This window comes from Stigmatopora argus, chromosome 17, assembly GCF_051989625.1.
Source record: "Stigmatopora argus isolate UIUO_Sarg chromosome 17, RoL_Sarg_1.0, whole genome shotgun sequence".
Lineage (NCBI taxonomy): Eukaryota > Metazoa > Chordata > Actinopteri > Syngnathiformes > Syngnathidae > Stigmatopora > Stigmatopora argus.
This window is the reverse complement of record NC_135403.1, coordinates 5,828,716-5,853,887: the sequence shown is the minus strand read 5'-3', so window position 1 is coordinate 5,853,887 and position 25,172 is coordinate 5,828,716. Positions and strand designations below refer to the sequence as shown.

The window sequence follows — 25,172 nt, the reverse complement described above, 5'->3', positions numbered from 1 at the left end:
TATACACATATATATGTATACATGTGTATATATATATATGTCTATACATGTATGTGTGTGTATGTATGTATATATATATATATATATATATATATATATATATACACACATACATACATGTACATATATATATACATGTATACATATGCATACATATACACATGTATACATCTATATGTATGTATATATATATATATATATAAAATATGTATTTTAATGAGAATGGAGGACAGGCTGTAAACGTCTGTTAATGCAAGCTAATTACAGTTATTTAGCCTATCGCCTAAACGACACAACAACCTGTTTACCAAACTCTTGATTTCTCCGGTATGTGGCTGTGATTCCAAAGGTATGTGTTTGCAGCTGAAGAAAAGCAAGCATTGCTTCCTAAATGGTGCTTTTTATTCATTTTGCCGTTTTGTGTTTTTACTCTGCAGTACTCTCATAAGAATTGGAATCAAGGCAGCGAAGGTGCTGTTTGAATTCTAATGTCGCCATCATAGTTTTCTCACAATTACTGTAAACGTAACATAGCATTAACAATCAATGGCTGAAAGTAAGCTCGTTACCTAGGCGGCACTTAAAATATTCATCATTGCTGCCCCATGCACACCGAGACACACACCAAAGTATGGGCATTGTACATGGGAGGGGGGGTTAAGGACATTCATCTCCTCGAGTCAACAGCCCTAATTTAGGAGACGGATTCAATCACACGCACGTACAGAATGCAAAATGCTCCAATCACTGGGAGAACGGCGGAGAGAGCCCTCCATCGCTTTCCCCCAGCCCTTCCCTCACTGTCCACCTTTACCGCTCTCTCTTAGACAGGCACTCGTTTGGATGTGTTGATTGAAAACAGGTTTTAGATTTGGAGAAATGATAGGGCAAGTAATGGGCACGCTGAAAAAAAGGATAGCCCTTCTGCTGTAATGGGACATGGAGCGTATATTTCCCCCCTTGGACTCAAATAGACGCCACTCCAGTCTGTATGCGCTCGGTAGGCAGAAGCCACAAGGCCTTTTTACGCATAGTTCTCCTTGATTGATGTCACTTGATCAGAAAGGGCTGCTCAACCGAGTGATTTATTTATTTGATTAAATATTTATGTATGTATGCTTGAATGGCAGGGCTGTTGGGTAACCACGAATGAGACGGCAGAGGTAACTATAACTTGTAATCAGCAGATGGCCACTCAAACGATAGAAGGCGCTAAAATAAAGGACCAGGGCCACTAACATGATTATAGCCATCCACCTCTGCTTTCTTATTATATTTTTGTATAAGCCTAGATGCACAAAATCATTGCCAATCAGCGTGTGCCTTGCCTCCCTTTATTTTGTCGGGCTTTGGGTCTACTTACTGGGGTGTTTATTCTTGAATTGTACCATGCTGTGCAATGTTAAGATGCATATTCTGTCAGTGGGGTTTTGTTCACTTTACGATTTTAAAAGGAAATTGACATCGAAGCTAGATTAACGTTTTAGTTTCTCTAAAAAATTGATGTTGCTCGTTAACATGCTTGCTTTTTCACCCACTTTATATGTTTCTGTGAAGTTGCAGAGCAACTAATCATACATAATCTCAATAAAAACTCTAATTTTATTACGTTTTCTCCCAATATTACTTCACTCTCGTAATATTTTGTGAAAAGCAATGTTGTGCCTATTCAGACATTGTCGCCAGTTGATGCCGTTAAAACCAAACTTCCAGTTCAGGTAGCATAAAAGCAACAAAACGACTTAAATCTCGTAACATTACGACTTTTTTTACTCCCAATATTACTTCAATCTCCTATCATTACGCAAAGAGCATTTTGTGCTTACACACTTAACATCAACAAAAGTTGAAGCCACTTAAACCAAACAACTTCCGATTCACGTTACATAAAGCAACAAACTGACTTTAATCTCATAATATTATGATTAGAATCTTGTGATAGTACAATCTATGATTAAAGTTTTGTCATATTTTGATTTTCATTTCGTAATAGTTCCATTTTAATCTCATAATACTAATAGTTTTCTCTCAGAATATTACAATTTATGGCTTGTAATTTCCCACCGCACACTCACGACACAGCTAAGAGGATTTGCAACTGCCACATCTGGTCTTTTTGTACGCATAACAAATCTACTTTTATTACTGAAACACTTTCCCTCACTTTTTCTGGAGCAAACGTGCTCCAAACAACGCCATTGCCATCTCTTCAACAAGGCATTATTTACATTTGCCATTACACATGCTTGGTTAAGTAATTGAAACCTTTGGATGAATCTGAACAAATATTGATGCTGGTCTACTCTGTGGTTAAACACAGAACACTAAATCTTCTTGGAATGAATGGACAGTAATGTCTCATTTCCACCATCCGAAATCTTGTTTAAGATCCTACTGGAAGACATCAAGTAGCCAAAACTGTAGCACACCCACATACAGACACACGCACACCTTCATGCTGTTAGAAAGTATAGGTTTAAGTGTTTTCCTCTGTCCTGTGGCCGTAATACCACATATTACTGCATTACATAGCCAGGAGCCACATCACTGAGATTACAGGGATGAGACATACAATTCTCTCATGTGTGTGGTTTTTCTGTGTAGATTGTGTGCATGTGCTGCCAAGCATTTTTTTCCCTCATGAAAGATTTTATAGTATATAGTATGATTGTCTTATTGGTCGAAAACACGAGAAACACAGTGTTTTAGAATGTCCATTTTTGGCGATGTCGTGTTCTTCTATTGCAGTTCACTTTGCCGCTTTACTTTTATGTATATTTATTTGCTCGAGTTACCTGTTCAGATGAGCTAATCCAACACGCTAGTCAGAAGTTTTGCTTATTTTGAGAGAGGAACAAAAGAAAGGCAGCCATACCAAGAGTATTATTTGAATAATTTACTTCCACGATGTCACTCTGCCAAGCTAAAACATAAAAAAATATGTAAAACCATGATTTACCGTAACTACCTTATATTAGAACATTGCTACCCATGAACAAGCCACCAGGGGCGACCCCAGCTGAGATGTCGCGACCTTTCCCACCCAGGCCTCCTGGAAATCATTTCACTTTGCAGATTTGATTTAAGGGCCGCAATTTCTTAATACAGGCTTTGCCCCACCTTCTAATGAAACATTAGTCTACACAAAATGAGCGATTTTCTCATAATCTCTAATTCTGACATTTCTTTACTGCCAAAAATTTGACAAAGCAATAAAAACTAGGAAAAAATGTTGACCTTTAAACTATCAAGATAGCATATCTAACAGATGACAATGTTGATTGATGTTTTGTGTTTTTAGCCATTTGATTGTATTGTCGGTGGTACTCGGACGTTTGGTCGCCCGGACATTTGGTCGCCCGGACGTTTGGTCGCCCGGACGTTTGGTCGCCCGGGCGTTTGGTCGCCCGGGCGTTTGGTCGCCCGGACGTTTGGTCGCCCGGACGTTTGGTCGCCCGGACGTTTGGTCGCCGGACGTTTGGTCGCCCGGACGTTTGGTCGCCCAGACGTTTGGTCGCCGGACGTTCGACAACATGACAGAGAGTTTACTGTTAAAACCAGCTCTCAAAATTATATTCATGAGAGAGAGAGAGAGTTTAATATCTAAATATCTACCGTTGAAACCAGGTCTCCAAATTATATTCACCCGGGCGACCAAACGTCCGGGCGACCAAACGTCCAGGCGACCAAACGTCCAGGCGACCAAACGTCCGGGCGACCAAACGTCCGGGCGACCAAACGTCCGGGCGACCAAACGTCCGGGGACCAAACGTCCGGTCACAATTGTCGCTAAACCAATAGGTTCAATGAAAACGCCTTTTCCATAGTTTTGTTTTGATAGTTCAGATTTCTATTCAGATGTGTTTGCATTTTTTTTTTATTGTACCTTCAACAAGCACCGTAGACCAAATTTAAGTAGAATGGCTGTAGATTGAACATGCGCTTGGAACAAGTGCGCATGTCATTTTTGTATGTGTGATTGCTGGAGTTGAGTAAAAATATAGAGGTAATTTTATCCGCAGCAGGAGAGCGTCTAATAGATTATGTACATACCCTGGCACTTGCTCGTGAAAACACGCTGCAGCCGGTCTCTTGGCATTTCTTATTGACACATTCAAATCCTTTCTTGTCACTTTTCATCTTTGCATCTGTTGCTTTTTTTCCTCCCCTCCAGGTCTTTAAGTATGGGCAGCGTGATTGCGCATGAGCCATAATGTGATTTTGCCGCATTGATAAAACTAAATTGTCTTTGAGCTGCACTATTATAATGGTCCACCCACTCCCCACTCTCCTTCTTACTTCTCTTTTCCGCTCTCATGTCTCTCCACCTTCTTCCCTCTCTTCATCCTCCCTTTTTTTCTGCACCAAGTCTGTGGGTGCAATTGTGGAATCAATTATTCATTCTGTGCAATTACACTCACACAAAGAAGTTTCCCCCATGCTCCGAGTGGTGATTAAATTAACTGCTATTCCAGCTGCCCGCCACCAGCAGCCTAATAGAATATTCATGTAGGCGGCCGACACGATGGCCGATCTCCATTAACTTCATCATGCTCACTTAATTACAGGCTTGTTATTGTATTTACACCTAGTTAGTGCATGCAGAGCCTTAACGTTCTTGTGCCCAGTGCTGATAGAGTGTGCATGTCTGTGTGTCGACACCAACGTTAAAGGCAATCCAAAAAAATATGTATCGCACAATTCAACACAAGGTAATATAAAAGAGTATAAATATATCAGCTGAAATTTAACAAGACAGAACGAAGAGAAGTAAAAACGCTGTGGTTGAGTGATATAGTATGTAGAATTTTACCATATTTTCCAGACTATTAGTCACACATTTTTTCGTACTTTGGCTGGGCCTGCGACTAATACGATTAATATACATATATGCTTTTATTTCTCTCTGAATACTAAACGAATATTATGTTGTTGGTTTGAGGCAAGTTATCTAAAAAAAACTGGTATGTTAACAGATGCCTATTTAACCTAATGTTCTCCTTTTCACTTTATGTTTGTTCTTGGTTTCTGATGAAAAAAATTAAAAAATACCCGCCCAAAAAGGTGACAATTAAAAAAAAATGTTCCTCTTCATTGTGTATTCTTTAGCTGGTGCGACTTATACTCAGGTGGGAGTAAGACGTTTGGTCCCCGGACGTTTGGTCGACCGGACGTTTGGTAGAACGCACGTTTGGTCGCCGGGTTGTTACCAGCTCTCAAAATTATAATCATGAGAGAGAGAGAGAGTGAGTTTAATATCTAAATATCTAATATCAAAATATCAACAGTAAACTCTCTGTCATAATTTGACTGCGAGCGAACCCGGCGACCAAACGTCCGTTCTACCAAACGTCCGTTCTACCAAACGTCTGTTCTACCAAATGTCCGGTCGACCAAACGTCCGGTCGACCAAACGTCCGGTCGACCAAACATCCGGGGACCAAATATATGGTATTTAGTAAGACTTCGCAGTGGTCAGATAGACCTCGCGTTGTTAGATTAGATTAAACTTTATTCATCACATTCTTGGGAAATTCACTTTGTTGCAAGCAAGAAGGTGAAAACAGACTGGAAAAGACATCAACTTAAATAAAATAATAAATAAATAAATAAACAAACATGCGTGTTACACTAGTAGTGTAACATATATATATATAGTGACTATATATATACACTTACACATACATGAATATATAGTTGAAACTTCACGTGCAACAAAATATTTTTGATCGGCCATTACATCTGCAACACTATAAGGGTGCGCATCTAGGATAAAAATGTCTAATCGCAGCAAAGCTGATGGTCATTATTCGGCCATCTATTAATACTAATGGCGGAAATCTAATGAATGTAACCATTCAGTGTCTTTTGTGGTGGAATTTAGTGTGGCAGGCCTAAATAGACACACATTTGTATACAATGTTTATGTCAAACAATCAGTTTTTTTCCACCTAAATACGAACAAACTGTGCCAAAAAAACGTTGTCCAAACTAATTTTCCCATCAATTAATACATTTTAACTTCTCCCATCAATTAATACATTTTAACTTGACTTTGTCACTTCTCTCTTTACTGGAGATTATTTATATGAGCCAAACTTTTCTACACATACTTGTCCGCTCTGGTCCCAATTGTATTTTTGTTCCTCTTTTAATCTTTTTTTTTTTTAATCTACACATTGATGGTGATTGAGGTAGCATCATAAAAAGGAGTAGAGGAAGAGCAATGGTGGGGTGAGAGAGATGGATGATTTTCTACCTTTTTAGAAATGATGACATGATTGCTTTCGCTTGATCATGCATCATCACACCCACCCCCATCTATTACCTAGATAAATAGACTCGTTTGTGTCTTCCCCCCCTACCATCAAATGTCCCTGTTAGCATGAATATGTTCTCGTGATACCTTCTGCCAATGAAGTCAACCACACGCATAGACGTGCACGTGTACGCGCGTGTAAGTGTATAACTTTTTTGTCCTTATGGCCACTTGGTAGGCTTCTATTTATATAGCAGCTACTAATGTAGCAGGAAGGAAGGACAAGACAGGAAATATGGTCATATGGACAATTGAGCCAGGTGTGTGTGTTTACAGTCATCTATAAACCCCATTACCTACTTCAGCGTCTCACATTGAAGATGTTATTCTGTGGTAATGTGTTTAATGAACAGTCTTGGTAACCAAAACATTAAAAAAAAAGTACAGGCCGTCCTTAGATTACGATGTCCTCGACCTACAATATTTCCACTTTATGACGCCTATGCCTCTAGTCCTTGTCTATATTTGTCGGCCGGGAGGATCATTGCCTTTTTTAGCTTCCACTTTTCACAAAGAAAAAAGCTTGGCCGTGTAGCAGGGTCCAAAAGAAAAGCAATTACAATGGAAACAAACTTTAACATCCCAAAAAAGGGATAAAGGATCGACACTGATGAACAACTGTAAGGACTGCTGTGTTCACTGGAGTATACACCATGTAAAATGGGAGATAATAACATTTTATACAATATAGTTTTATTGCTCATAATGCTACACAGATCATTTGTCTATGTCGATATTTCCATTACTTCTTGTCCATTTTCTTTTTTCGGAATTTTTTTTTCGAGAACTACATATCCCATAATTCCATTCCGACGTCAAACCGGATATCTTCTTTTTGCGAATGAGGTGGTTCTATTGACTTAATCAAGGCATGTTCTCCAATTCGCTCGTGTGTCCCTAAAAATATATATTAAAAAAGCTAAAATAAACATTGTTTTAGATCTATAAAAAACAGAATATTCAAGGTTTATAATCCAGTTCTTTTAATCCATTTATCGAAAAAAAATCTAAATATTTTATCTAAAATGGTCCGGCCCACATGAAATCGAGTTGACATTAACGCGGCCCGCGAACCAACCCGAGTCTGACACCCCTGCTCTATAGGGTTCATGTGTCCTTCTTTCCTGTGATTGGCTAACAACCCTTTCAGGGTGGACCCCACCTCCTCCCAATGGCTAGTTGTCTTAGGCTATAGCAGCCCCGTGAACTATCCAGAGAATATGCGGCTCAAAAAATGAATGGCCTTTAGATATACTGTACAATGATACAAGCAAAGTCTTTAATTGTGTTCTTTTCACCTCCTTCAGCTGCACCATTATACTCTAGCTCTTGGGCCCAATACTGTGTTATTACTGGGTTTTATGACACTTGATGCAATAGCACTCACTGTATCGCTGCTAAGATTTGGCAAATGGTGACCATCCCATTTTAGATGGTATCATTGGTCTCACTGCAGCCCACCTGAGGGGATAACCCACAAGCTATCGACTTAACGCTCTGCTTGGACTTTATTCCGTGATCTCTTTTTTGACCCTCAATGTTTTACTGTCATAGGGAAATGGGGAAACTGACCCCAGGTGATGTGTAAATGTAATATTTACCATCTTCTCCTCAGTTTCATTTGAAACAGTTGAAGGTAACCAACATTTCTTTATTTGTTTTTTTTTTTGCACCTTTTTTTTTAGCTCGCGCTGGACGCTGGAACAAAGAAAAGGAGGTGTACCGGAAGCTGAAAGAAGTGCCAGATAAAGTCCTCTCGACCAGTGGCTACTCGGATATTAACCTGGCCAAACTCTTTCAAGCCTTCACTGCCTTGAAGTAAAAATGAAAAGTATCGTATAATATTTTGTGGCCAATCAACGACACGTTCCATGTTGTCTTGAACCCCCAAAATCAAGAAGAATACGGAAGTAAATGTGTTAATGAAATTCTTGAGGAAGTATCTTCTCTCCCAGGTATGTCTTCAAAAATAACCTATTTCCAGGGAAAGTTCAATATGGTCTATAAGACTCTAATTAGTAAATGATAGTGACCCTGGACAGTCGGTCTTACTGGATGCCTGAAAGCAATGATCACTTGTTCTGATTACCTCCATTCATGCCTGGTGTGTGTGTGCGTCACAAGCCAGGATGACAAAGAATTCAGGAGTTGACTTGGGTGAGGGGTCCCTTTTCTCTTTTGTCTCCATATCGAACAGCAAATCTTCTCCGGCGCAGCCTCTGTTTAACCGTTTTTATCCCTTTTCACTCTTCCTGCCCCAATTCTTACTCACATGGCTAATTCTCACTTCACATTGTTCTTAACGCTTGTCAGTTTCCTTTTAGTATTGTAATTACTGGAGTCTTTTGTATTGTTGTTTTTATATTGTTGAGATTCTCTTTGATACGGAAATAATAAAAAGAAATAAATGTGGCATTTATCTTCTCATTTCCTATTGTTAGATGCTGCTGTCTCTGCCATGCTCTGACTGGTCATAACGTTTAGTAAATAATGCTACTCGGGCATCAATTATAATAGATTGATTATGCGCAAGTGATAATTTAACTGTTTTTTGTTTTGTTTTAAGATTTCTTGCTTAATTAGCACCATCGTCACCACAATATTAATGAATATATGGCTTTTAGGGTCAATAAACATGTCTTCGAGTAGTATTATCAAGATAAAGATAACTTCATCATTACAACTGTACGGAAGGAAATATTGTGTCAGCACTTAACAATAATGCTCACCTTAAATCCCCTATTTTATCTGTAATTATGACCTACATCAGAGATGACAAATCCATACATTTAATATTAACTAAATGTATGGATTTGTCATCTCTGATGTAGGTCATTTTTTTTTTCTCATAATTCCCTCTTGTAAATTCAACATTCCTGGAAAGGACTCAAAAAATAATTCGAATGGTTAAAAAGACAAAAAAACGCAAAGTTGTATATACTGTAAAACAGGGGTGTCAAACTCAGTTTGGTTCGCGGGTCACATTCATGCCAACTAAATCTCATTTTCAGTTTATTTTTGGCCCAAAAATGAGTTAGCTTACAAACCGCCATTGACGGTGCTAGGTGTCCTATTAATTTGGACTGGAAGGGACGAATGGATTGGACGTCTAGAGCTGTCAATGGCATTGAAAGATGAGCGTGCCTGTTGGGCAGAACAATACCGCGGCCCGGATCGGACCCCTTACCAAGCCGCTTCCGGGCTGCAGAATGTATGTTTGACACCACTGCTGTAAAAAGAGACCTCTAACTTGTGAAAAATCAACTGTATATACCTTGTAGTTTACATTCAATCCATTTCATCTTTTTGTATTTCCCCCAACAAAATCTTTATTAATATAGTCAATTGTTTTTCCATTCCAAATCTGTCCTGCTGTTGCTTGTAAACTTGAAACATTTGTAATCTGCAAAGGCAGTCTTAAGTGTATCAAACATTCTGCGAGACAGTGAGTGTGTTTATGGCCTGGAAACTTTATATATTGCAGTATATCATCTACATCTCTGTGTATTTTATTTTGTATATGTATATATATATTATATATTTATATATATATATATAATATTAGATTAAATTAGATAACTTTATTTATTTTGGAAATTTCACTTTCATAGTAGCAAGAGGGCGAGAATACAGACACAGAAAAAGACATTTTAGACCTAAATAAATGGGTAATAAATAAGTGTGTTGCATATTTGCATGTTATATATTTAGAGTTAACCATCTACCCCTCCTAGCAGCAGCCTGCCTTTCACACAAGCAGCGAAGGCCTTGTTTTGTCCCCGTCCGCCATAAACCAGTCAAATGGAGTCCATCGCATTAATTCGACCCCGCTAAGCTAATAAGGTCGAACAAGTCTCTTTGTATTGTGCTGTTAAGCTTTATTGCTTGTCGTTTTGACCAGCGATGAACAAGGTAGGCTTTGATGAGGGAATTAGTCCTCCATTCTCCGGCCGTTATTCATAGTGCGCTGGAACTACAAGCAGCCGAGAGGGTGTCAAAAGGAGAGCCGGTCCTATTGCAAAGTGTCTCCCTTGTTGGAGCTGAAAGGGCGGTTATGAGACGATAAACCGCTTAATACACGGAGCTAATTGGATGAGAGCAAGGGAGACGAGGAATTAAGGGGCAACCCGAGAGGGGAGCCGAGTACCGTAGCCCCCGCTATTCAGCTCTTTGACGGGGCCAGGGGAGCGGGTGCAGTTCATCAAAGCCCATTCGGCCTACTCTCCCAGTGAGTGAGTGAGTTAGGACTGAGCCCACAAACCGTGGAGTGATTGGGCCTATTCTCTCTGCCAGGGACGTGGTGGGAGAAATGAGGGCCCGAGAATCCAAATCAGGGGCCAAATCAAGTCCACAAGTGTGTGGGTTAAGGCAAGGAAAGCATCTATTGGGAGGGACACCTGCATGTCACGTGATGGTGCGAAAGGCAGTTTGAAAAGCTCATTTTTTTGTTTTTTTACCTGCTGTATTCCTTTTTTTTAATGATAACATTTTTGGTTAACAACATTTATTGTGTTAACAATGGCCCTCTTCAGTGGATGATGAAATAAAAACTTCACAAATAGAAGAAAAATCACGATTGTCTTTGTGATTACTCGAAATATCTTATCATAACTTAAATCATCTTTTCCTATTGTCGTCATTGGAAATTCTCATGGTTATGCCTTTTTATTTAACAAGAAAATTAGCACTGTAATATTGTACAGGGTTTAATGAAGTGTTTAGATTTTGTGCTGGTTATTGCGCATGTGCAATATACCGTATTCTCCAGACTATAGCTACTTTTTTTTATGGTTTTATAGGGTTTTTTTTATAGCCTGCGGCTAATATTCAAGGGCGACTTATACATTTTTTTCCCTCTTTGACCACTGAAAGCCTGTTATGTTGTTTTTTTAGGCTATAGTTATCCAAAAAACTGGAAATGTTTCATTTAGAGGTGCCTATTTAGCCTGTTGTCTTCCATTGAACAATTTTTACTTTAATGTATGTTTGTTTCTGTTTAAAAAAAAATGCCCTCCCTAAAATGCAACTTTTTTATTCTTTTTTCTTCTTCATTGTGCATTATTTGGTAGGTGGGACTTATAGTCCGAAAAATACAGTACACATGGATATATGAAAAAATTGTTCAGTCACATATTCTTAAGAGACTTGATTTATTTCAGTTGTTCTTCACAGAGGATAAAGAATATGTGCCTTTGAGTACAATCTATGTGGTACTCTACTGTTTGTGTCCAAATTTATTTATTGATGGTTAGTCCTGTTTTTAGGATTTTACATTGATTTTAGCATTGAACTACTATAAGGCAAAGCTATGTAAATGTTATTTTTTTATTCATAAAATGTACTTCATTTATTTTCTGAACCACTTTATCCTCACTAGGGTCTTTTTGGGTGTTAGAATTCTTGTTGTTGTTGTGACGCCAAGCCATTTTTCTACAGTTTTTGAATGCAAACGGAAGGATCGTCATGCAATGTCTCACATTTTGAAAACTTCTGTTGCTTGTATTCTAGTATACAGTTTAAAAAATAAGACCGATGTTGCAGCTGTCAACATTATAGCTCTAACTCAAGATATCGATGTGTGTAAAAGGGGATTCCCAATTGGGCTCATGTGGGTCAAGGTAGTCCTTGGCCAGCCTGCAGCTGGTGCTAATCATTAGAAATGTTATAATTTAGGCATGCCTCCTTTTAGAATTTAAAAGGGAAATATTCATGAATTTAGTAACGAATCCCCATGGTGCATTTTGAATGATAATATCCGAAAAATGTAACAATCTAATAGCAAGTCCACCACTACTCACGTGACCCATTTTCCAGCCATTTTACACCGCAAAAAAAAACGCTTTAATAAGCAGGTCATCTGCTCACACTTCCATTTTCAACAAAACCTCATCAAACCATCTAAGACATATGTGTCAAAGTGGCGGCCCGGGGGCCAAATCTGGCCCGCCGCATCATTTTGTGTGGCCCGGGAAAGTAAATCATGAGTGCCGACTTTCTGTTTTAGGATCAAATTAAAATGAAGAGTATAGATATATATTAAATTTCCTGATTTTCCCCCTTTTTAAATCAATAATTGTAATTTTTTAATCTTTTTTTTCTGTGTTTTTAGTTCAAAAATCATTTTGTAAAATCTAAAAATATATTTTAAAAAAGCTCAAATAAACATTGTTTTAGATCTATAAAAAACTGAATATTCAGGGCTTTTAATCCAGTTCTTTTAATCCATTTATATAAAAAATATATAAATATTATATCTAAAATGGCCACGTGAAATCAAGTTGACGTTAACGCCCGCAAACCAACCCGAGTCTGACACCCATTATCTAAGAAAACATTTTTTCATGTAAAAAATACAATCGTCACTTTTTTTTTGCAGATGTGTCCCCTGAATATTTAAAAACAAGACAAGTAATTTGCCCAACAGTGATAGCTCCTCCCCCTTTTTTGTGCTGTCCTCTGATTCCCTCTTGTTTGGAGTAAATTGAGTGATTAACAGGTGTCGGACCTGTAAAACTAGTCTGCCAAAGGAAAAAGAGCCTTTTTCGTGGTGGCATTCAATCAAAAGAGGGCCTAAATTAATCCTCAGGGTAATTTCACGCGATTTACACGGGCACCAAAGATGGGTCAAACGGAGGAGAATGGTGCATTGATTGCTGTAATAGTCCCCACATCAAGTGAGATCCTCTTTGGGGGGGAGGGGGAACTGGGTGGATTTGGGGAGGAATTAACCGTGCGAGGTGTATATGCATGAAAGCCGACTGATGAAGTGGTTTGTTACTTCATTAATGACAAAGAGGACTCACTTCCAGCGACATGGCATTACAGATGTTAAAACCAATTTAGCGGTTCTAAGCCTTATTTCAAGGAAGTTTTGTCGCCGCCCGCCCAGCTAAAGTGAGGGATCTAATTGAAAACCCCTCGCCTTTGTGCCTTCATTCACATGGTGGGGATTAAGTTCATGAATATATGCTCTCTATTTTGTCAACTAGCCTCAAGGGGAGACATGATGGAAATATGTCACCCATTTTTTTTTCATCTCTATCATGTTGCCGCAAACCAACATTTTAGTCAAAAAAAAAAACACAATCTCTGTAAAACCTTTCATTAATATTTCTTTAATATTTCACGTAACTTCATTCCTGAATGCCCAAAAAAAACTCATTTAACCAGATTAGACTTCTCAGTTCATAAGCGATGATGTTTGGACATAAATAATGATCTAAAAATCTAAGAATTGATAAAACACAGGTGGAGTCCTACACAAGAAGACATTCTTCACATGCTACACTGAGTGCAACTTATCAAAACTTCACCTCCTGAAATATACACCAACTTCTGTTTTGAAAATGGATCACTTTTCTTGGTGAATGTTGTCCTCCCTCTTTACATAATATGTACAGCTTTCTTTCACGCAGTCTTTGCAGATGTCCCGACGAGGCTCTCGGGTCCTGAGGGTCAATCTCAGGAACCTGAGGACAGGTGAGCGGTGGGAGATCAGCAATGCTTGCAGAGAAGACTTGAGTCAGGTCTGTGGACCCTTTTCCTTTGGTTCTGGGTGGGTGGCTGACCAGGGGGTGGGTGCTAGTGGATGGGCTATTTTCAACAATGGCCTAGTTAGTCCTCATTACTACGTTTGTAGGATTCGTGATGTTTTTTTTAAAAAAAATTCTTTTCAATATTTCACATTTTAGATGTATTTCAACCACTATATCGTAACCGTGCTTTGAAACATGAGCCCTTTTTTTGCACATTTGCCAATGGATCTTAAGCGTTTACATCCAGGGTATAACTAGTGAAGAAATTAGGGTATATATGGTCAAAAGGGGGCAAATGTTCCTTGGCCCTAGTTAAAGTAAAGTCTTGGCCAAATCTAATGAGATCGACAACAAGAACTGTATGAAAATAATCTGTTAGGTTCCATGTCACATTTGGAGCATACACAAGGCGCGCCGCATTATAAGGCGCGCTGTCTATTTTGGAGAAAATGTAAGAGTTTTTAGTGTGCCTTATAGTCGTGAAAATACGGTAATATAATCTTCCAATTCAATTAATGCTGGATGATATGAGAATCTATTAATATTGCAAAAACAATAATCTTCGCCCACATCCACATAATTGTTAAAAAATGTAAACATAACATAGGTGCGGTTATGTTGACTGTAATTGCCGATGTGTTGTTAATATTTTCATCAGCAAAGGTGAGGATGAGCCATTTGATGTCTCAGAATAAAAAAAAGTTTTTTAAAAGTGGGGTGTTAGAAATTGCTATATGACCCAAACCATGGTGCAGAAATAAAATAATGAAAATTCAATAATTATGAGGTGGGTGACCACAACTGGCGAGTAAAAGTCAATGCATGCTGGGAATTTCAGTGAACAGCCAAACTGTGAGCTGGGGGATGCATTCAAAAGAATTTAAATTTACATTTGAATTAGCAGTGTTTAACAAAACAAAGCAGGGCTTCTTATGGTCAAATTGATTTCTTAAATTACTATTAATTATTCATTATTTGTATTATGCTTGCTTAATATACTTTTCAAAGTTGAACCACTTATATACTAGTACTTAGTTACACTTTTTTATATTTGTGCAAAAATGTGTATACTAATATGCCTTTTGTGTTTACATTAGATACTTTGGATACATCTCACATTTGTGACTGGTCTGCTTAAGTCAAATTAAAATAAACGTGGTGAGATGCTGTCAAAACGCATAGTTTTTCCATATAATGGTCAAAAAATAAATGATTTTATTGTGAAATTATCTTCCAAGATTTTTCCATATTGCCCAGCATTCTATTGAATTATCTTTGGGTTTTTTATAGTTTAGTGTTAAAGATGAATTTTCTTAAATGTAGTAGGACAATGTTGTTAAAGCACTTAAATTCCATCCCATTCACTTTAGTGTTTCTCCTTGTTTAATACAATTCTTATTTTGACTCTCATTAGATTATTGTGGCCAAAAAGTGTGACATTTTTACCCATGTTCAGCGTGTCCACTTTTTTATTCAGTGTTTGTGACTTTGGTCGTGCTACTTTGTTGGGGGTGGGGGGTGTTTTGGGGGGGGGGGGGGGGGTCTGAGCTGTAAAAGGGCTCCTATATTTGGAGGTTTTTTTTTGCTGGGCAGGAGAGGTTGAGGAATCGTAGATTGGGAAAGGGGGGGCTTTGATTTTTTTTCAGCACACCTCCTTCCCTGCGACGCCGGGGGGGAGGATGTTGATCTGTGTGAGCTGGGCCGAGTGTTCCTTGGCCTTGAGGCGCAGGGCAGCGATACTGGAGGCCCGGCGGTCCGCCGCGGCAGCGGACGAGGGGGCGGAAGAGGGGTTGGGGTCTGGGAGGATGGCCCCCGCGTGAGAGCTGTCAACTGGGGGGGCGGGTTGCCGCAGGAGCGCTGCTGCGGTGGAAGCACTGGTCAGAGGACCCATATTGGAAAAGAGCCTGCATGTGCAGAAAGATTTGCTTTGAATTCATTTTCAATAGCGAGCTGAGTATCCTTTGACATTGCAACAAAAAAAGATGATGATGGCAGAAGACACATTTCCTGTTAATTAAGGCTTTCAGTGTCCCTTGTGGCAAATGAGGAGCTAATTGTGACATGTGGTGTTTGCAGTGTCAGCCCTCTTCACAGCTTGTTTTGCAGGATCACACATTTGGTTAATTTATTAAGACATTTGGCAGTGATTACACACCACACTGCGAATGGTTAGCAGTGCAACACATTTTTAATCAGACACCCCGAGATAAATAGCAATGTGTGGAAGCATCACTCATTAGCCGGAGTGAAAATTGCCAGGGTTGGAAAGGGGGACTTTGGCGAAAAGTGAAGCGAAAAGGGGGAGATTACCTGCCAAAAGTGGGCCCGATGAAAGCCGGGTGGCGAAACATAGCGGCCGTGCCCAGGAAAGTGCCCAAACCCAGCGATGTGGCGAGGGGCGGCGCCGAGCCGTTGTGGTGAGGCGGGGCCAGGCCGGGGAAGGCGGCGGCGGCCGCCGTCCACGCCGACTCCAGGGCGGGGTGGGGGTGAGGCGGGAAGGGGGACCCCTCCAGGTAGTGGCTGAGAGGATGACCTGCTGCTAGATGGCCAGGGAAGGGCAGGCCTGCTGGGTGGACTTGCACCCCCGCCTTCTCACGCTTTCTCCACTTGGCCCTGCGATTCTGAAACCACACCTGGAGAGATGCAGGGGATGGAGTTTAATTCATTCACTACATAGGTACGTGTATGTCATATTCGGGGTCGGTGTTGTGAAAGTTAGTAAAAAGAAGAAATATTATACTAATTCTTTATAGTAAAGTCATCTGACTCATTGGTTACCATTGACAGCACTGAGTGATTGGTACCGAGCTACCAGTTAAAATGGATTGGGCGTTTACAAAGTCAATTGCATGTAAGTTTTTATTTTATTTAGAGCACGTGTCAAAGTGGCGGCCCGGGGGCCAAATCTGGCCCGCCGCATCATTTTGTGTGGCCCGGGAAAGTAAATCATGAGTGCCGACTTTTCTTTTTTAGGATCAAATTAAAATGAAGAGTAATAAAATGAATGAATGAAGACTATTAAATTTCCTGATTTTCCCCCTTTTAAATCAATAATTGAAATTTTTTTAATCAATTTTTTCTGTGTTTTTAGTTCAAAAATCATTTTGTAAAATCTAAAAATATATTTTAAAAAAGCTCAAATAGACATCGTTTTAGATCTATAAAAAACTGAATATTCAAGGCTTTTAATCCAGTTCTTTTAATCCATTTATTAAAAAAAATCGAAATATATCTAAAATGGTCCGACCCACATGAAATCGAGTTGACGTTAACGCGGCCCGCGAACCAACCCGAGTCTGACACCCTTGATTTAGTGTTATTAGTCATTTTAATTTGATTAGTGTTGTTGTTATTAGCATTTTATACATTCATAAATGTATTTATTCATTAGTGAATTGTATTTTAAAAAATGGCAGCATTTAATAATCAAATGTTATTTTTAATTGCCCAAAAATTGACTTGTTCTATAAATGGTTAAGAGCAATGGCAGTCAATGAGTTAACACTAACAATGCTGTTAATGGAAATAATTTCCCTTTCAATTGTGCAATTGAATTTCCACTAATGCGATTGAAACCAAAATTCCACAAACATCACATCATTCATAACTGCAAACAGAAAATGATTTTTAAACAAATGACTGTAATCTAATTGTAAATTTAACATCTTCTAAATAAACAGATACGCTTGACACACTTCCATAAGAGCAGTGATTAATTAATTACCTTTCTGTTGTCCTTTTCAGGTGGACGACTAGAAATACGGCAATTACGCGCAAGGTAAACCGTGCCAACGAACAGCCCAGCACTAATTAAACCCTGATTTTTGTCGGCAGGCTCGAGGTGGGAGGGAGGTCATTAAAACCTCTGTTGACTTAAGACCCCCAAAATTGCCACTGAACTGCTTCCAATGACAATTAATGCGCTTTAAATGAAATTCTTGAACGCGACGTAGTGCCGAGTGGGAGTATTTAACTTTCCCACGCACCCGCTCTCGGCAAAGAGCAAAATGTCAACAAGGCCGAAGCCATTGAGCGACGGGAACTGTATAAGCGTACGTGCGCACGCACTATTCCCAGAGGCCTGTTTAGCATTACACAGCCCCTGGGGAATTTATGAGTTTTTATCACCTCCTGATGGCGCCCGCTAAGTGATTTGTTCACCTCCAGCCCCCTAAAGAGACATCTGTTGTATCACCGGCGGCCATTGACCCTCAAGCCGTGTTTGAACTGTCTCTGTGGTTATGAGCCCCCCGCTTTGGACACGCTTTCAGAGCACCAGAGTGGTCTGATGGGAGGAGGGGGAGGCCGGAGCAAACACCTTTAATGGCCTCTTATTCCCTCCCAAGTGCAAAGCATGGGATCAATGCAGGTCTAACTGCAATCACAGAATAGGAAATCAAATAGCATTACCCCCCACGCCGTTGTCCAGCCCCCCCACCCACTCCCCACTTTCCCTTCTTGATGGGAATCCAAACACCGCCAATGTGTTTGCTCGTGCACCAATCCAGCGTTTTATGATATCGCTTAATTGCCGCTAAAATGTGATCACGCACCGAGATAACGCGGCAATAACCGGAATTGCTAATTGCACGCCTGAATGACGCAGGTAGTGTCCAAAAAAATAATGATTTTCATTTTGAAACACCTGTGAAAAGTACTAAGGTGCTCAATTTTGGTATTCGTTGGATAAAAAATGTAATAGAGTGGACTTTCATTGAGATGTGTTTTTCATATTTTTTCTGGCTATAGATTTATGAATGACGCAGTGCCTAACAATTGTATTTTTATTATATTGTCAATGTTTTAGCTTGTGATATTTTTATAGACACTTTTTATAATGTTCTCCATAATGCCTTTTTGCTTGTTTTTGATTTTGAAAAAAAGGCAAAACTTTGTATACTATTTTTTTTGTTTTATCACTTCATAAAAAAAAATAAACTCATAAAGAACTGAAACACGTGAGCCACATAATAATATTTATAAAGTGTGACCCACATTACACGAGCCGAATAGATGTACACATGTATTTTATATTATTATTATTTAGTGCATTTTTAAAAATATCAAAATGTTATGTATATTTAGGAATTAATAAAATGTGTGTGTGTTGATTTGTTTTATTTATTTCAACTTAATGAATGAGTTGGATTTATTTGATAAAGGACAGCACATATGAATGAACATATTTATATTCATGTTAATGAACATATGTATGTAAAAATATAACAAAATAACATTAAACTCATGCCATTAGCAACTATAGAAATCCAATTAATTTATCCCAGAAGGACTTTCTCTTTTTTTTTTTACTCTATTGCCAGCTTTAGACGTCTAATTCATTTAAACTTGGACATCTAGCCTTGCTGCCAGCCTTCACAGTCCAACTAAGTTGGGTGCCCCCAATGGCAGCCAAAGAGTTAAAATACATAACCAGTTGTAGAACATAATGACGTCCAAAAAATGCAAAGGACAACCAAATATAGGAGATAAAGACACGTACCTGCACTCGGGCTTCGGTCAGATCCAAACGCATGGCAAGCTCTTCCCTGGAAATAACAGAATAAAGCAGAAGAAAATAAGCGTTTTGAGTTGTTTTGTCCTGTCTTGACAACAATACAGACGGCTAAAATAGCCTCGATTCTTTTCATTTTTCCTCGTTTTATCCCACTTGCGAGAACTAAAAGACATCATCACACACGTTCTATTTTTCCTGTCTGCAATAGGTGGAAATAGGCCTAGTGATTGTTACATTTTTTTTCCTTTTTTATCTGCAATCCCAGACCTGTCACTGTAACAACATAATGGTTGGGAATAATGACATCCAAACGAGTCTGCCATGCACAAAGGCAATTTAAGACCCCTTCAGTAGACAGTGAAAATATGAATAATATAATGCCAATAAAAAAAAAAAAAACATTAAAAACTTGCAAAATATTCCTTCGCGTTATTGCTCAATTGGCCTATAATAAATAGTGACGCGTCAAATTGTCGTAATTCTTAATGTTGTGACTCATCGTGATTTAAAATTTAATTTGCGGGGGAGGGAGAAAAAAAATGAATGTATTCCATCGAACTATTTATTTATTTGTGTGCGCTAATACACTTCAAATAGTCAGACTGGAATTACAAGAAAAGTTTTTTTTTATTTTTAGGGCGCAACTCCCATGCTTGTTATTGGTCCAACGTAAAGCGCAATATTTTTATGGTGTTACCTGGTGAAAACATCGGGGTAGTGGGTCTTCTGAAAAGCCCTTTCCAGCTCCTCCAGTTGATAACTCGTGAAGGTAGTCCGATATCGTCTCTGCTTCCGTTTCATCATGCCTTCCTCCGAGTCGCTCCCCGCCGACAGACATACGCTGTCTTCCCCGTCCCTCACGTCCCCATCCCCGGCGTTGGAGCTCTCCCTCTCCTCGTCTTTGGGTGAGAGATCGGCGGTCGCTTCTTCCTCTTCCGTCTTCACGGCGTCCTGGTCGAACTTTAAGGCGCTGTCGTCCGATCCCTCGCCGGGGCTGCGTTCACCCTCGGCCCGGCTCAGAGAGGCGTTCTCCCGGTATGACTTGCTGCGGCTGATGCTCACCTGCGGCGCCTGGATGATCTTGAGATTCTCGGTGGCACCTTCCAGGAGGAGCCGATCGCGCTCCAGTTTGCCTCCCGGGCCGTAAAGGCGACGCAGTTTAGGGGGCAAGTGCATGTCGGCGCTTAGGGAAAGCTCTTTGGTCGACCCTGAGGGAGAAAAAAAGATGTTCATCCGGCGATTTAATCGCGATTAACCGCACTTTTTTTGACAGTAACTCATCTATTTCAACTTGAAACCAGAGGTCATAATGACCCATTTTTTAGATCAATGTAAGAAAGCACAAAAATATACCCAGTAAATTTACATTTTAGAGGTTTTCAGTCATAAATACAGTCAAAATCAAAGCCGATTTTATGGCTTGAGTTGAATTTATTTTTGCATTTTGCTTCAACCCTATTTGAGCAAAATAATAGTTTTGGCCTGATTTCATTTTGCATGTGGTCAAATAAGCAAAAGTCAATTTAATTGTTCATCAATGGCTGAATTCCACAAATAAATGCAGAGCTAATATTCTCTAACACTTCTAAAATTGTATTTTAGCTACAATTAATAAAAAAACGCATCATTGCAGCCTAATTAAATTGAGTTTAAATCTTTTTTTAACTTGTAATCAAATACACAAAATCATACATTCGCTCACTATGGCACCAAACTGGCTATATATATATATATATATATATATATATATATATATATATATATATATATATATATATATATATATATATATATATATATATACATTTCACAAATTCCACCATTTTAATAACATGACAGGTAAACACCGCAAAAATTGTAAATATCAATATGTCCTATGTATTTATTTTTTTACTAATATTCCACACTAAGACACAACTTGCATAAGAAAAAACAACAACAAAAATATATTAAATTAAATCCAGAATATCAAATAATAATAATGCCACATGAAACTTTTTGTCCTCCCAATGCCATATAATAAAGAGACAAGTTAAGCACTGGAATAAAATTAGACGCAAAAGTCAATCAGAATTTCCCACTTCAATTCAACCCGCATAAACTCACCCACGGTCGCCTTGTCGAGCTCCCCTCTCCCGGGGAGGGGTCCTATTAGTCGGACCCGACACGGACTGCGGCGGCCCAGAATACTGTCAATGCAATAGGAGGAGAGCAGCGTGGGGGATTTGCTCCCCTTCCTCTCCCCCCTCTCCAGGGGGACTTCGTCGTCAAAGTGGCCGCTCATGTCGACTCGTCTCCGGCCACTTGGTGTGTCGTCTGCCGTGGACAAGACGGGGGTCGCCTCGCGCCTTGTTGCTTCTTTCACCCTCACTCACTCACCCACACACACACACGCACACCCACTTGGGCACACGTGCTGGACCGGCGGAGGCGCGTCCTGATTGGTCGACAGGCTTAGCGCGTGTGTGTCGAGGGAGAGTCGGGGAGCCGCTTTATATATTTTACATTAAGGTTAATTTGAGGGGAGGGCGACAAAATCAGACATGGATTGCTTTGTAACACGTGGAATGAACCTTTGTTATTATTATTTGCTTGTTGCGATTCATCTTTTTGAGAAGATTCCTGCACAAAAAACAGTTTTATTCTGATTAGTATTTGGCAAGAAATATTGTTGATTGAACTGGGCTCATAACCATTTGTGAAATGTATAATAATGGTCATCTATTATACTTATAAAGCGTGATTTATGGATGGACGTATGTGTATGTGTGTTTGTGTGGTTATATCAAAATTCTCCGGCTACGTTTGTCCAAACCGTGCATCATAGAGAGTTGACATTTTTCTGATGGCCAGAAACGGCTGTCAGATCCTAATAAACGAGTGGTTGAATTTATTCACCTTCTCTAAGTGTGTAAACTTAATATTTTATTTGTTAAAGCTGAAAGCAGAGTTGATGTATGAATCGTTGTTTTTACATGATGTGCCCTAAACGCACCGCATGGGTGATTGGTCGTACGGTCGCACGCCTTTCTACGTCATTTAAAAACGTCATTTTCGGAATAATTTGCGCCATCGAGTTTCCAGGTGCTTCCCGCAACACTTTTTTTTATCCCCGTCGTGACGGTAAGATTCGGCGAGACACGATGGTGCTGGCCACGCTGACCCAATGTAGTTGTAAGGTAGGACGCCATTCCACGTCATTTACAAAGTAATTTTTTGGAAGAATTTTCCAGTTGCTCCCCGAAACTTTTTTTTCTCTCGTGACTTTTCCACTTCCATCCACTGTGCTTCTCCTTACACAAATATATGACCAAAACACGTGCAATAACAACCTCACCCAAGCAAGTGGGACCAACGTAGCTGGGCCCTTTTCATTATAATACCTTTAAAATGTCAAAATGTTTATAAATAATGGTATTGTACTTCACTTGGTAAAGTAGTGTTTTTGGCTTTTTAATTATTTTAAGATATAACATTGAGTTGTTTCATGTTTTTTTTTCTTGTGTATATTTTTTGCAATGTTCCTGTTTGAACCATTTAAAGTTTATTATTATATGCACACACAAATACATAAATACAATTCATATTTACACGTCCACAAAAATTGCATATTCGATCAATATATATTCAAAAACTGCTCATCTCCAATATACTGGACTAGTATGATTTACATTTAAATGTTAAGTGTCAGCAATAATGTGAATAATTATTTAAGAAACAATACATCCAAAGAAGGTTCATTAGATAGCGGGGCATATGGAACAATAATATTATGTGGTTCCCAATATAAATGTGTAAATAATGATGGTTTTTATTACAATGATATCTTTTTTTGGTCTAACTGGAGTGAAAGTACATCATGTCATTATTCTTTGCATGAATAATTTCACTTATATACAGTGTACCTGCATGAGTATGTTGTGTATGTGCTGCCTGTCTGTCACTGCATGCTCACTGATAATAAAGTGAAGGTGATGAGGCACCGCAAGGGAAGCTGGGATTGAACGCAGAGACTTCACCACGGTCGGTGGGACGGAGGGAGGGCGTTGGAGCCTTAGATGGAGAATGTAATTTTAAATGAAAGTCTATTTAACCCGCTGTGAATGGCGTGTGACCCCTATCCTCGCCTCAAAGCCCATCACTGTTAAAAGGATCATTTTCAGAATTCAATCCAAAAAACTTGAGCAAGCTGCAATTTGCTCTGCCCTCTTTCTTTCTTCATTCCCTCCGATCTGTCCATAATAGAAAAAAAGAAGGCACAATGTCCAGAAAATGGCTCCTAATTTCCAATTCTCCACTTATTTCAGATCATATTTTTATATTCTCATGATTGCTGAGATGAGTTAAGGTCTGGTTTTCATTGTGAAGTAGACCGTATCGCGACTTCACTTATCGTTAATTCATTTCTTGGCGATTTATTTTCTGCTATTAATTATTAAAAGAATATTTTTAGGTTCATAAAAATGTGAAAATCCACGCTGAAATTTGCTACTAGGACTCAGCACTGAAAAAAAGGTAGTTATAATAGGAGTGATCCTACTTTGCGATTTTTCCATTATTGCTGCCATATCTGGTCCACATTAACCGTGATATTCGAGGGATTACTGTAATTCCAATTTGTTTTGAGACAGAACTGAAATGAAAGCATGTCTTTTTTTATTTTTAGCCTAAATTCTCTTAATAGGCCTGCTGGTGTCACATTCAAATGATCCGCAAGTTCTAAACTTCCGAGCTTGTTTATTTGCTGGCAAATCAATGTAATGAGCGTAATAACAATAGGCCTGGAAAATGTTCTTGGCGGTCTCAAGCAGACGTGCGTTATGCAGACGGGTATTTAGAGTCGCTCTGTAATTTGCGGGCCACAATTTGATTCATTTATGCGCGCACTGTTATTAACCCTGCTGAAGAAGAGATGTCAGCCGCCATTTGGAGCAGCAGGACATCCGTGCTTTGTTTAAATGCACTAATTACGCGCATACATTAGAGGAGAAAGGAATAGTCTGCCTGCGTGCAATTTTCACATTTCAAATTTGCTCTATAGTTTGGTTTGCCTGCAGGTGGACGGGAGACGCCTGGATGGAGGCACTGGCTTCCTAATGTTGTGATTACTTGAGCTTCAGATCATGCAACATCAGGTTTTTGCAATAGAATAGAAGATAAACATGCTCAATGGTAGAACTGTCCCCTGCCTATGGACTTGTTTGTTCTAGCTATATGTTCAAATGGCATGAGCTCTTAATTTTAGAGTGCATATCTTTTTTTGCTGATTTATATGGTGTACCTAATATTGTGGTTGATCAGAAAATGATCCTATGTGGGATTTCAGGTGATCCGAAAATGTGTTTGCCCCGCACACAATTCAACTGGCGCCATCTACTGGATGGAATAGCAGTATGTAATATCTAAAGCTACTGTATATATTTGTGTGTATGTATACATGTGTAGTATATATGTGTAGTATGTGTATGTATGTATATATGTGTAGTGTATATGTGTGGTATGTGTATGTATGTATATATATGTGTAGTATGTGTATGTATGTATATGTGTAGTATATATGCATGTATGTATGTATATATGTGTAGTATATATGTATGTATATATGTATAGTATATATGTATGTATGTATATATGTAGGTATATATGTGTAGTATATATGTGTAGTATATATGTATGTATATATGTGTAGTATATATGTATGTATATATGTGTAGTATATATGTATGTATATATGTGTAGTATATATGTATGTATATATGTGTAGTATATATGTATACTACTACTATGCAAAGAAAACAGACCG

General features: G+C 39.0%; 2 protein-coding genes and 1 long non-coding RNA gene across 3 annotated transcripts in view; 2 read left to right on the top strand and 1 right to left on the bottom strand.

The window, feature by feature from the left end:
• Positions 1–8,746, top strand: part of pola1 (polymerase (DNA directed), alpha 1) — a 56,249-nt gene extending 47,503 nt beyond the window's left edge. The window contains exon 37 of the mRNA XM_077624830.1: positions 8,005–8,746. Coding sequence (XP_077480956.1) covers positions 8,005–8,141 — 137 coding nt within the window. The 3' untranslated portion in view covers positions 8,142–8,746. The remainder of the gene's footprint in view (positions 1–8,004) is intronic.
• A 6,651-nt stretch (positions 8,747–15,397) lies between these two features.
• On the bottom strand, positions 15,398–21,730 carry arxa (aristaless related homeobox a). Its single transcript, XM_077624556.1, has 5 exons — positions 21,476–21,730; positions 20,067–20,577; positions 19,355–19,400; positions 16,165–16,487; positions 15,398–15,758 (listed from the first exon to the last, which is right to left on the bottom strand). The coding sequence occupies exons 1-5, from the start codon at positions 21,651–21,653 to the stop codon at positions 15,497–15,499; spliced, it is 1,320 nt and encodes a 439-aa protein (XP_077480682.1). The 5' UTR covers positions 21,654–21,730; the 3' UTR covers positions 15,398–15,496.
• Positions 21,731–22,445: 715 nt separating this feature from the next.
• The window catches only part of LOC144092014 (uncharacterized), a 15,086-nt gene continuing 12,359 nt past the window's right edge, over positions 22,446–25,172 (top strand). The window contains exon 1 of the long non-coding RNA XR_013305952.1: positions 22,446–22,548. This is a non-coding gene — a long non-coding RNA (uncharacterized LOC144092014). The remainder of the gene's footprint in view (positions 22,549–25,172) is intronic.